A 12,695-nucleotide genomic window follows, 5' to 3' on the forward strand; every position below is an offset into this window, starting at 1 on the left:
AGGCATGTTCCCTGGTCCATGTCATGCCTCTGTGTCCCTTATGCAATGCTCTCCTGCGCTGTGCCATCTGACATTCAGCTTGTTGCCAATCTCAAGGGGAAGGGGCGTGGCTAGCAGGAGAAGAACTCCTGCAAAATGCCCACCGGGGGTGTTCCCAACGCCCCTTCTCCACCTGCCTCTCCACGGCCGCTTCCCGCCTCCCTGCACGCTGCTCTGTGTGAGATACAATAAGCAGCGCTTCCAGCGTTATGACCCCAGGGGTCACAAAAATGAAACTAAAGCAGAATTGTAAACTCCTAAAGAACAAACAATTTAAGTTACCTGGGGCTTCCCCAAGCCCCCAGCAGCCCTCCTGCCCCGCGCCGGTCTTGCACGATCCTCCATTCTGCCACCGACAGCTAGTTTTGTTACCGTCGACTTACAACGGGCTACACGAAGCAGGTAAGCACTTTTTGAAAAGAAATAAAACCCTGAGAATCCTTGATTTTCAACTGAATTGCAAAATTTACTTTCATCTGAACAGAGGACTTTGGACCACTAGGCAACAGTCCAATCTGTTTTCTATGTAGCCCAGATAAGACGCTTCTCATGCTGTGTCTAGTTCAGGAATGGTGTGCCACAAGGAATGCAGCAGTTGTACCCCATGTCTCTGATCAGGGCTGGATTTACCATAAGGCGCTATAGGCATGTGCCTACAGGCGCCTGATGATGGAAAGGCGGCTCACTCCCCTCCTCAAGCACCTCCCTCCCTCCTTCCCTATGCAGAAACCTGATGAGAGTGTGAATGAGAGGTTACTCAACCTGCTCTCGGCATTCCACTGACGAGAGCTCCCTTCAGTCAGGGGCACCTCTATCTACTGAGGTTCCTATAGCTACCTAACACTTGGAGGCCCCTCTAGCTACTTGATTTGAGGGTACTTCTTGATATTGAACACGAAGGGGCATCTGTAGCTACCTATGATGGGCAAGGGAAGTAAGGGAGAAGTGACAACTGGGCCAGCAAGCATACTTGTGGTGCGGTTCAGCGGGGGTTTGTAGGTTCAAACCAAAACTTCTGTGCCTTTTGGCTCCTGTGAGATAAATCTGGGGCTGTCCCTGATATGTCTGTGAGTGGTGGCTCTTGAAGCACTGACTCCGTCCTGCACTCAACTCCTTGTGAATCTCTCCTAAAATTTTTGAATGGACTGTGCTTCACAATCCTCTCAAGGCTCAAGGGTTATCCCGTTATTTGTGCACCTTTCACTGCCACATTTTTTCCTTCCACTTAACTTTCCATGAATGTGTTTGCATACAGCACTCTGTCAATAGACTTCTTTAGCAATGACTTTTGGAGGTTATCATCTTTGTGAAGGGTGTCAAAGACTGTCTTCTGGACGGACACATGTCAGGTCTGCAGTCTCCCCATTATTTTGTGGCCTACTAATGCAGGCCGAGAGATCATATAAAGGCTCATGACTCCTTGCAAGTGTTTTGAGTTAATTAGCTTAAGTGGAATGAGAAAGCACGGGTCTACAATATGAAACTTTTTCACAATATTCAAATTTTCTGAGATATTGAATTCTGTGTTTTCATTAGCTATAAGCTATAATCAGCAAAATAAAAAGAAAGAAACGCTTCAAAATATTTCGCTCTGTGTATAATGAATCTATATAAAATATGAATTTCGCTTTTTGAACTGAATTACTGAAATAAATAAAATTTTCAATGCACTACTGTTTGAACAATTTATATATTGATTGGCTTTCTAAAAAAAAGTTATTTGATGTACTCTGTTAATGTGGACCCAAATTAAAAATACAAGATTTCAGAAATAAAATATATTTTCTAAATTATAATGATAAATAGCAGCCTTTTTTCAGCTGCATGATGACAAATATAAAATATTTTACATTTATTGAAGGATCCCTTCCCTTCCTTTCATATTGCCGGGATTTTTTCGGCAAACTGGTGGAGAAGATAAAAAACAAAAACAAAACACAGGCTGCTACTGATGATGTCACAGGGGAGGTGATCTCAGCTTTAGTGAGATTTCACATAGACGACGCCCCTGTGAGGGAGAGTATGATGACAAACACACCCATGATCTAAAACCTCCTACTAAGCTCAGAAGTAATGGCTGCCACCTGTATAACCCTAGTTATAAAAAGAGGAGGGTGAAAAGCATGCACTGAAGTGTTCATAGGCTTAAAGGAGTGTTTATTTATCTTTCTATGTGTCAGAGTGGTGCAACCAGGGCCGGCTCGCTCATGAAGCCGGGTGAAACATTTGCCTCAGGCGGCATATCTGGGGGGGGGGGGGGGCGGCACCCGCCTGTCCATAGACGCTGGGGGCCGCCCGCCGAGCTGGAGGGGTAGTGGGCAGAAAGGGGGTATTGGGCCTATCGGCGGGGAGGGGGGTCGGACCCCCCCCCCCCCCTCCCTCGCCTGGATCCCCCGATCTGCTCTCCTCCTCCAGCGTTACGTACAAGCCTGCATATGATGAAGAGGCAACGGGCGGGGGAATCACTCACCTCTTCCGCGTTCCATCGCGTGCTCCACTAACGTCACTTTCGGCAACGCCGCCCACTGTATTGTAAGTGGACGGCCTTGCAGGAAGTGACGTCAGTGGAGCGCACGATGGAACGCGGAAGAGGTGAGTGATTCCCCCGCCCGTTGCCTCTTCATCATATGTAGGTTTGTACGTAACGCTGGAGGAGGAGCGCAGATCGGGGGACCCAGGCGAGGGAGGGGGGGGGGTCCGACCCCCCTCCCCGCCGCTAGGCCCATTACCCCCTTTCTGCCCGCTACCTCTCCAGCTCGGCGCCTAACCCCCCCACCCACGGTTGGGGGGGGGGGCGGCGATTTTTTCCAATTTTGCCTCAGGCGGCAAAAAGTCTAGGGCCGGCCCTGGGTGCAACTAAATATTATGAATTAAAAAAATGTTTGGTTTGGGTCCACTTTAAAGGGAAACTTAGGTGAGAGAGATATGGAGGCTGCCATATTTATTTCCTTCTAAACAATTCCAGTTGCCTGGCAGCCCTGTTGATGTTCTGGCATATGTATTGTCTGAGTCAAAACCCTAGAGCAAGCAGATGTATGGTCCAGTAAAACCTGAGTCCGCTGAGTCAGAGTACCTGATCTGCATATGCTTGTTCAGGGTCTATGGCTAAATGATTAGAGACACAGGATCAGCTGGACTGCCAGGCAACTGGTAATGTTTTATCCGGTTGCCAACCGCGTCACGCCAACGGGCGTGGCCGCGGCGGCAGCCTCAGGACCAGCTAACGCCGATTGGCGTAAAGTCCTTGGGGCTCGCAGTACAGGAGATCGCGCGCATACTGCGCGCGCATTCAGTCTCCGAGTCGGCGGTTGCCGCTCGGGAGACTGTTAGACGTCTAATTACATTGTACAGCGCTGCGATCGGCAGCAGCGCTGTACTAGGGACAGCCATGTGACACGGCTGTCCCCATGGGACACTAGAGAGCGATCGGCTCTCATAGGCACAAGCCTATGACAGCTGATCGCCGTTATTGGCTGGCTGTGGGGTGGGAGGGAGGGAGGGAAGAGCGAAAAGAAAAAAAAACAGGCAGTTTTATTAAAAAAGACAACATTTACACAAAACAAACAAACACTGGGGGGGGGGGGGGGGGGGATCAGACCCCACCAACAGAGAGCTCTGTTGATGGGGAGAAAAGGGGGGAGGAATCACTGGTGTGCTGTGTTGTGCGGTCCTGCAGCTTGGCCTTAAAGCTGCAGTGGCCTTTTTTAACAAAAATAGCCTGCTCTGTAGGGGGGGTAAAGCCCATGGCCCTCAAGAGGTTAAAGGAAATACATATGGCAGCCTCCATACCCCTCTCACCTCGGTTCACTTTAAGTGCTGCACAAATGTTTCAATTACATGTAAATGAAAAATATAAATACTGCTGCTATTATACTAATATTATTATTATTACTACTACTACTTTTAACAATACATCACCAAACAGTTACGTTATTGTCACCTTCTTAAAAACCTCTTTGAACCACACTGTATTTGATGCAATTGCAAACATCTACAGTGAATAACATGCAGGCGGTGTAAGTGAATATGAAAATCTCCTCTGAGGTTAATACAACCTCATTGTATACTATTTACTGAAAGTGCTATCGCATGCCACAACAAACATGCAAGTAAGGCAACGTATTGCTGCCATCTAGTGGTAAAATATGAATATGCAGTTATATGTAAAGTTATACTGTAGCAGTATTTTATGTAACCGTGCTTTCTGCAGCAAATTGAGTATAGCAGTATGTATACTTTGACAGTATTTATCAACATTGCCATAATATCATTCTGAACCAGAGAATTCACTTCAAACATTTAGCTCTAACCTACAAAGCTCTCCACAATATTTCTCTAACATAAATCTCTGACTAGTCTCCAAGTAGCATCCCAATTGCAACCTCCGCTCGGCACGTGACCTTCTGCTATACTCCCATTCATGTATGCTTCTCATGAGATTATCCCCTTCTCTGGAAATAACTTACAAAACACAGCCATCTCTCTCCAAACCTTTCAAGCATTAAGTGCACCATAAAAATACATTTTTTTCAGACTAGCATACACTCTAATTTAAAGGAGTACTGTAAGACCGAAAAAACGGTACCCTGCAGACGACAAAACGATCCTGTGATCCCCTGCCGTGGCTCACTTCCGGTATTTGTGACTTTAACCTGCTGGGCGTTTCAATTTTTCTTTGCCCGATTTTTTTTCCCTTTCATGTAGCTAGCCTAGCGCTAGCTACATGATTCTCCCCTTCCTTCTCTCTCCCTCCCACCCTTCCGATCGCCGCCGGCAATCACGCCCATAAGGAAATCCCGTTCTGAACGGGATTTCCTTTAGGGCTTCCCCCGCCCCGTCGCCATGGCGATGAATGGAGTGACGTCATTGACGTCGTGACGTCACTGGGACTCCCGATCCACCCCAAAGCGCAGCCTGGCGGCGATTGGCCAGGCTGTGCACGGGGTGTGCGGGGGGGCCCTCTTTCTCGTCGGGTAGCGGCGGATCGGCAGCGAGTGGCGACGATCGGGGCAAACACGCAGCTAGCAAAGTGCTAGCTGCGTGTTTGAAAAAAAAATTATCAAAATCGGCCCAGTGGGGCCTGAGCGGTGCCCTCTAGCGTCTCTGGATGAGCACAGCTCGTCCAGAATGCTAGGGAGGTTAATGTCGCAAGCCACTGCGCCTGTGCGGTCCTGGCTGCGCTCGTCCTTGCTCCAGCTCACAGGGGACCAGTAGAAGCCCCAGGTAAGAGGACACAAGGGGGGCAGAGGACACAAGGGGGGCAGAGGACACAAGGGCAGCAGAGGACACAAGGAGGGCAGAGGACACAAGGGGGGCAGGGGACACAAGGGGGGCAGGGGACACAAGGGAGGCAGAGGACACAAGGGCAGCAGAGGACACAAGGAGGGCAGAGGACACAATGGGGCAGAGGACACAAGGGCAGCAGAGGACACAAAAAGGGCAGCAGAGGACACAAGGGGGGCAGAGGACACAAGGAGGGCAGAGGACACAAGGGGGGCAGAGGACACAAGGGAGCCAGAGGACACAAGGAGGGCAGAGGACACAAGGGGGAGCAGAGGACACAAGGGGGGCAGAGGACACAAGGGCAGCAGAGGACACAAGGGGGGCAGAGGACACAAGGACAGCAGAGGACACAAGGGGGGCAGAGGACACAAGGGCAGCAGAGGACACAAGGAGGGCAGAGGACACAGGGAGGGCAGAGGACACAAGGGAGGCAGAGGACACAAGGAGGGCAGAGGACATAAGGGGAGGCCGAGGACACAAGGGGGGTAGAGGACACAAGGGGGGTAGAGGACACAAGGGGGGCAGAGGACACAAGGAGGGCAGAGGACACAAGGAGGGCAGAGGACACAAGGGGGGTGGAGGACACAAGGGGGGCAGAGGACACAAGGGCAGCAGAGGACACAAGGAGGGCAGAGGACACAATGGGGGCAGAGGACACAAGGGCAACAGAGGACACAAGGAGGGCAGAGGACAAAAGGGGGGGCAGAGGACACAAGGAGGGCAGAGGACACAAGGGGGGGCAGAGGACACAAGGGGGGCAGAGGACACAAGGGAGGCAGAGGACACAAGGGGGCGCAGAGGACACAAGGGCAGCAGAGGACACAAGGGCAGCAGAGGACACAAGGGCAGCAGAGGACACAAGGGGGACAGAGAACACAAGGGGGGCAGAGAACACAAGGAGGGCAAAGGGCACAGGGAGGGCAGAGGACACAAGGGAGGCAGAGGACACAAGGAGGGCAGAGGACATAAGGGGGGGCAGAGGACACAAGGGGGGTAGAGGACACAAGGGGGGTAGAGGACACAAGGGGGGCAGAGGACACAAGGAGGGCAGAGGACACAAGGGGGGCGGAGGACATAAGGGGGGGCAGAGGACACAAGGGGGGTAGAGGACACAAGGGGGGTAGAGGACACAAGGGCAGCAGAGGACACAAGGGGAGCAGAGGACACAAAGGGGGCGGAGGACACAAGGACACAATGGGGATATAATGATTGGGGGCATACGACGCCCCCGCACCATGGATGCACCAGGTTTAGTATATTATTTTCCCTTGTATTTTGTCTTCTAAACCTAGGTGCGTCTTATAGTTTGTATTATCTTATATTACGAAAAATGCAGTACATACATAAATATATGTATACACCACATTTTTTGTTACAAGATTAATTTATAAATTATTTAGTGTTTGCCTATTTTGAAATAATTTCTCACTCTCATTTATATTCTGAAATTTATCACAGCTGTCAGGATCAGCGCTGCAAAATGGCTACTGAGAGTTCCAAAGCCAGTATTAAATATATACAATTGCAGAGTGCTGAAAAGTTGTTTTAAAGAGACACTGAAGCGAGAATAAATCTCGCTTCAGTGCTTATATTCAGCAGGGGCATGTGTGCCCCTGCTAAAATGCCGCCATCCCGTGGCTAAACAGCGGTCCATTACCCCCCAATCCCCCCCCGCAAAATCTACGACCAACTTGGTCGTAGATTTTGCTGCTGTTGAGGCAGGGCTAACGGCTGCAGCCCTGCCTCTCAGTGCTGTCTATCAGCGGCGCATCGCCGCCTCTCCCCCGCCCCTCTCAGCGAGGAAGACTGAGAGGGGCGGGGGAGAGGCGGAGATACGCGCTGACTGACGTGCGGTGAGGCAGGGCTGCGGCCATTAGCCATGCCTCAATGCGGAAGTGATCCCCCGCTGCACGGAGTGGATTTGGGAGGTAAGGGACCCCCGTTTAGCCGCGGGATAGCGGCGTTTTAGCAGGGGCACACATGCCCCTGCTGAATATAAGCACTGAAGCGAGATTTATTCTCGCTTCAGTGTCTCTTTAAACAGACGTTAAGATGTATGACAGCTGTTTCGCAGAAATAAACCCTGCTTCACCAGAGACTCTCTTCTCTTCTTTTTCCCCCCACTGCCGTAACCATCGTGTCTACCCAACCACAAAATATATATATATATATATATATATATATATATATATATATATATATATATATATAGTGTTTCGGAAGCTGGCATGTGGAAAATTACCACAACAGTGGGTATTCTCAATAATACTAAATTCCACAACTGGATATGTCACTGCAGTGCCCCTTTAAAGAAGAGCCCCACTCAAAAGAACGTAATGAACAAAAGTGCTTAATTTTTACAATAATTATGTATAAATGATTTAGTCAGTGTTTGCCCATTGTAAAATCTTTCCTCACCCTGGTTTACATTCTGACATTTGTCACATGGCGACATTTTTACTGCTGGAAGGTGATGCCACTGGAAGGAGATGTTGCATGATTTTTTGGCAGTTGGAAACAGCTGTTATTTCCCACAATGCAACAAGGCTCCCACAGTGTGATGTCAGCACCAATATCAGCCATACAGAGGCCCCTGATGATCCGTTTGAGAAAAGGAACATATTTCTCATGGGAAAGGGGATATCAGCTACTGATTGGGATGAAGTTGAATCCTTGGTCACGGTTTCTCTTTAAAGTAATAATCACTGTTACAGAAACAGTATCAGAAATACAATACAGAACAATCATCTCTGTGACTGCGCCATGCAGCACATATGGAGGGTTACACTAGGCAACATATGCAATAGTAGTTAAGCCTTTTCCTATTCATCCAACTCAGAATTAATCCTTGGCTTACAGTGCTCTCAGATGCCCATGCTTTTCATTCAAAAATAACCATTTATCACAGGCAGAATCAGACAAAAGCATTTAAACCCCGCTCCAGGCAGCTATAATTGTACATCTGATCGCTGATTAAGCAAAATTCTTAGCTCAAATGAGGCCACCACAACTGCATGTCCTTTAGATTATACCCTTACAAGGGCAAGACTCTCATATTCCTTTCTTGCTTTATGTTTTGTTCATTACTATATATGTGTCCCTGTACTTTATTGTATTGACTACAACTTATGTATTATGTACCAATTTCTGTATTTTGATGTACCCTTGTCGTGTCTTCTCGCTATTCAAAGCCACAATTTGCATAGCGAGAAAACTCGGCACCTGCTATTTTACTGGGTGCAAATTACTCTCATTGCCGCAAATTTCAGATTTTGCCGCATAGCCCTAACCTCCTACCTTGGTTTCACCTAACCCTTAAAGAAGAACTGAAGAGAGAGGTATATGAAGGCTGTCATGTTTATTTCCTTTTAATCAATACCAGTTGCCTGGCAGCCCTGCTGGTCTATTTCTCTGCAGTAGTATCTAATTAAAATCAGAAACAAGCATGCAGCTAGTCTTGCCAGATCAGACTTATAAGTCTGAACCACTGAAACACCTGATCTGCTGCATGCTTGTTCAGGGGCTATGGCTAATAGTATTAGAGGCAGAGGATCAGCAGGGCTGCCAGGCAACTGGTATTGTCTAAAAGGAAATAAACATGACAGCCTCCATATACCTCTCGCTTCAGTTCCCCTTTAACCATCCTCCCCTGTTGGCACCTATCCAACTCCCCTCCCGCATGGTGCCTAAACCTTAGCTCCCCCCCTCCTCCCCGGTTGCAGAACCGTGATGTGTGGCTATGAAGAGAAGTCCGGCCGCCACTTCATTGCTGCAAAAATGTATCTTCTTTGCCGCTAATCGCAGCTTTTATAATTGGCTCCAATGGCAGAGCCCTTTTTTCTGCCAAAGCTCCTGCACCCTTTTTTTGTTTCACCCTTGCCTGTTTCTTACCTCTCTACAGCACCATGAAAGATGATGGCATCATATAAATCATCATTAATAATAATAATAGTCCTGATGTAAAAAATAGTATCGACAACATGCGATTGCCAGAAGTTTCCAGTGCAGTGGCCTGTCAAAGAGACAAGATGTGGCAATAGTGTCACATGCCTTACAGAGTACCCAGCAAGCTCGTGATGAACCAGAACTCCTAGGAGTGTGTGAGGGGCTACAATGGACCAAAAAGCCCTCTTGCTAAAATAATAATAATTGCAATATTTGTATAGCGCCTTTCTCCTGTCGGACTCAAAGCGCTTGCGAGGCAGCCACTAGAGTGCACTCAGTAGGCAGTAGCAGTGTTAGGGAGTCTTGCCCAATGAACTCCTTACTGAATAGGTGCAGGCTTACTGAGTAGGAAGAGCCAGGAAATGACATGAAAACAAAATTTTGCTTTCTTAAAACAGAAAGGGCTTGATTCACAAAAGAGTGCTAACACGGGCGTTTTCGCGTGAATTTTCGCGTTTGCGCGCTATCGCGAATTATCACGTGCAATTAACCGGTTTCGCGCGCAAACGCGAAAACAGTTAATTGCACGCGAAAATTCTCGATAGCGCGCAAACGCGAAAATTTACGCGAAAACGCCTGTGCTAACAGTTAGCACTCTTTGGTGAATCAAGCCCAAAGTATTTGCAAATATTTAGGTTGGAGTGAGAATATGATGTCACCCACAACGCATCACTGCTGAAATATGCAAATCCCCCATTCTTGTCCCTATGAGCTAAACACACCTCCAGATGTGCTGGAATGCAATGATGTGTCAACTAGTTAAATATACAGAGCCACAATAATCCAACATGCATACAGACGGTTTCGGATTGGTTGGTCTTCATCAGTGCATGGCATGGATTAAAGTGGCTCTATGGGGTAACTTCAAGCAAACCTGTGAGAAAAAAAATTGAAAGAAAAGTGAGATGCTTATGAGGTAGAGGAAAGTCTCTCAATAATCCAGATACTTCCTATGTCCTCCTTGACCCCACCGCTGCTCGCCGGGACTACTTCTTCGTGGCCAAGCTGCCGTTCATTTATGATGGTATGATTTGTGCCTTCTTAGCATGGAGCTGCTCATGTATAGGGGAAAAAGCTGTGCAGAAGCTGCTCCATGCTGCTGCACGTGTGGAGGCTGTACTTGCACACTCGCAATGCAGTCAAACTTGCATACAGATGGAAGCACAGCAGCGTGAACATACTGTATACAACAAGCACTTGTTGAATATGTTCTGAGGGTCCTAGCACTGGATCGGTGGGGTCGAGGAGGATGGGGAAGCCTTTTGGACAATCAGGAGGATTCCCTCTTCAAAGGTAAGTATGTACCATATTTTTTGGACTATAAGACGCACCCAGGTTTAGAGGTAAAAAAACAGGGGAAAAATATATACTGTATATATTTAACCTGGTGCCTCTATGGTCCAGGGGTGTCTTGTAGATGTTGTCTCCTCAATTATCTTGTCCCCATGTATCCTCCTGTGTCCCCAGCATCCTATTATCTGCCCCCCCCCCCCCTCTGGTTGGTGTCCCCTTGTCCTTCTGTGTCTCACCCCCCTCCCCCCTGTACCCCTAGTGTCCTGTGTCCCATCTGCCCACCTGTGCCGGAGAAGCTCAGGGGGTCACAGGAGGGCAGCTGGGACAGAGGATGGCATGGGGCCAGTGAGACACAGGGGACACTGGCCAGAGGGGAGACAGGACACCATTTTTCACTTCAAGTGCACTTTAACTTCTAAATTTCTTTTGAAAGTCCTCTCAAAGGTATGATTTTTATGACAGAATTTGACTAAAAATAATGTGCATTAATAAATTATATTGCAAAAAGATGTTACAACAATAATAAATAAATAATGCTCAGACTGCAAACTATCAGTGATGCCTCCCCTTACCACCCAGCTTGCTGCACAGCCGTACCCAGATTGCGGGCTGCTCGCCTTTAGGATAAGTACCAACTCCCTTTTTGGTCTGTTATTTTGTGCAGGTGATTTTCCACAAAACCTAACTTGACTTGATTTTACTGACCTCTAAAAGAAGAGATGCTGATCTATCTGCACCAGGGATGGCGATACCTCCATTTCTCAGCACCACACTGAGATCATATGGTTCTGAAGACAAATGCTTCGAGGACACATGATATTGCTGTATGACATAAATAACAGTGCATTGGACCTCATTGACAGACACATATTTACTCATCCTCATTAAATAACGGTTTAAACTGTTCCTTCTCTGCAGTTATCAGTCAGCTTCAAGTATCATTTATTTCGGCATGCAGGTTGCTTGATTTTTTTTTCTATACAGTCAATTCATACAAGCTGTCAAAAAAATGTGTTGTGTGTGTCGGCAATAATATAGGGCAATAATATAGGGTATGTTTCAGCTAGAAGGCCATGATGAGATTGTTCACCCTCAGCATGTATGTCCCTAGTAACCAGATAAACACATCAATATTCTATACAGCAGGGAGAGGTGGCAGCGCTTACCGAGACAGGCTGCACCTGATTGACCAGCAGCATAGGTGTGCAGAGCCTCAGTTATAGGCAGGTTACACAACCTGCATTCAAAACAGATGCAACGAAATGGAGGAGGTCTTGGGAAGTGCTGCCACCTCCCCCTGCTGTATAGAAATGTAAGATTACTTATGGCTAGCTGCACCCATTTGTTATTTAAAGTTTGCATTCTGTTTTAATCAGGGTTTAATGCATAGTTTGCATCTGTTGTGAATGGGGCCAGTAAAAAAGGGCGCATATGGCTAATAGACAAAAAGGGCGCCGCCATAGACTGCAATGCAAAATATCGGCTATTGGGCGCCCGACAGGAAATAAGGGCACCCGAGAAATAACGGTTGCAGGGATCGTGTTAACAAAAATTTTCGTTTACAGAATAAGGTTTATTACAAATATCGTTTACAAGTTCGTTTTAACTTTGTGGTTTACTTATTTTTTCGTTTTTAAGTTTCGCTTATAGGAGCTTTTACTTGTTTTCCGTTTTTAAATTTCGCTTTCAGGGCTGTAACAAGTAAATTTCCGTTTACACTTATTTTATCATTTAAAATTCGTTTTCATACGTATAATGCTTAAATATCGTTTTCAACCTTGTTCTATTGGAAATACATCGCTTTTGGTATTAACTTTGTTTTTTACACTTATAATGCGTTGATTATAGTTTTCTAATATATCGCTTTTAATATTACCGTTATTTTAAAAATTTTAATGCGTACGTGATTGTAAGGCTATCTATTCTATTCAGAGGCGGTGGTTAGGGTCAGGCACCACCAGGGGGGTGGTTAGGGTTAGGCACCACCAGGGGGGGTCTAGGGGTTAGGGATAGGTACAGGGAGGGTTCTGTGTGAGAGTAGGGATAGGTATAGTTACAGTACAATATACACCACCAGGGGGGTGATTAGGGTTAGGCACCACCAGGGGGGTCTAGGGGTTAGGGATAGGTACAGG

At 47.3% G+C, this 12,695-nt stretch overlaps 1 protein-coding gene across 5 annotated transcripts in view; it reads right to left on the reverse strand.

Annotated features, from left to right (window-relative positions):
- Nucleotides 1-12,695, reverse strand: part of PAK5 (p21 (RAC1) activated kinase 5) — a 245,399-nt gene that overhangs the window by 102,766 nt on the left and 129,938 nt on the right. For 3 of the 5 annotated variants that reach the window (XM_068232528.1, XM_068232527.1, XM_068232532.1), the window contains one exon: nt 11,266-11,382. The exons of the other annotated variants lie outside the window; for them this stretch is intronic. In XM_068232528.1, coding sequence (XP_068088629.1) covers nt 11,266-11,382 — 117 coding nt within the window. The remainder of the gene's footprint in view (nt 1-11,265; nt 11,383-12,695) is intronic. 5 annotated transcript variants of the gene reach the window in all.

Source organism: Hyperolius riggenbachi, chromosome 4, assembly GCF_040937935.1.
Source record: "Hyperolius riggenbachi isolate aHypRig1 chromosome 4, aHypRig1.pri, whole genome shotgun sequence".
Taxonomy (NCBI): Eukaryota; Metazoa; Chordata; class Amphibia; order Anura; family Hyperoliidae; genus Hyperolius; species Hyperolius riggenbachi.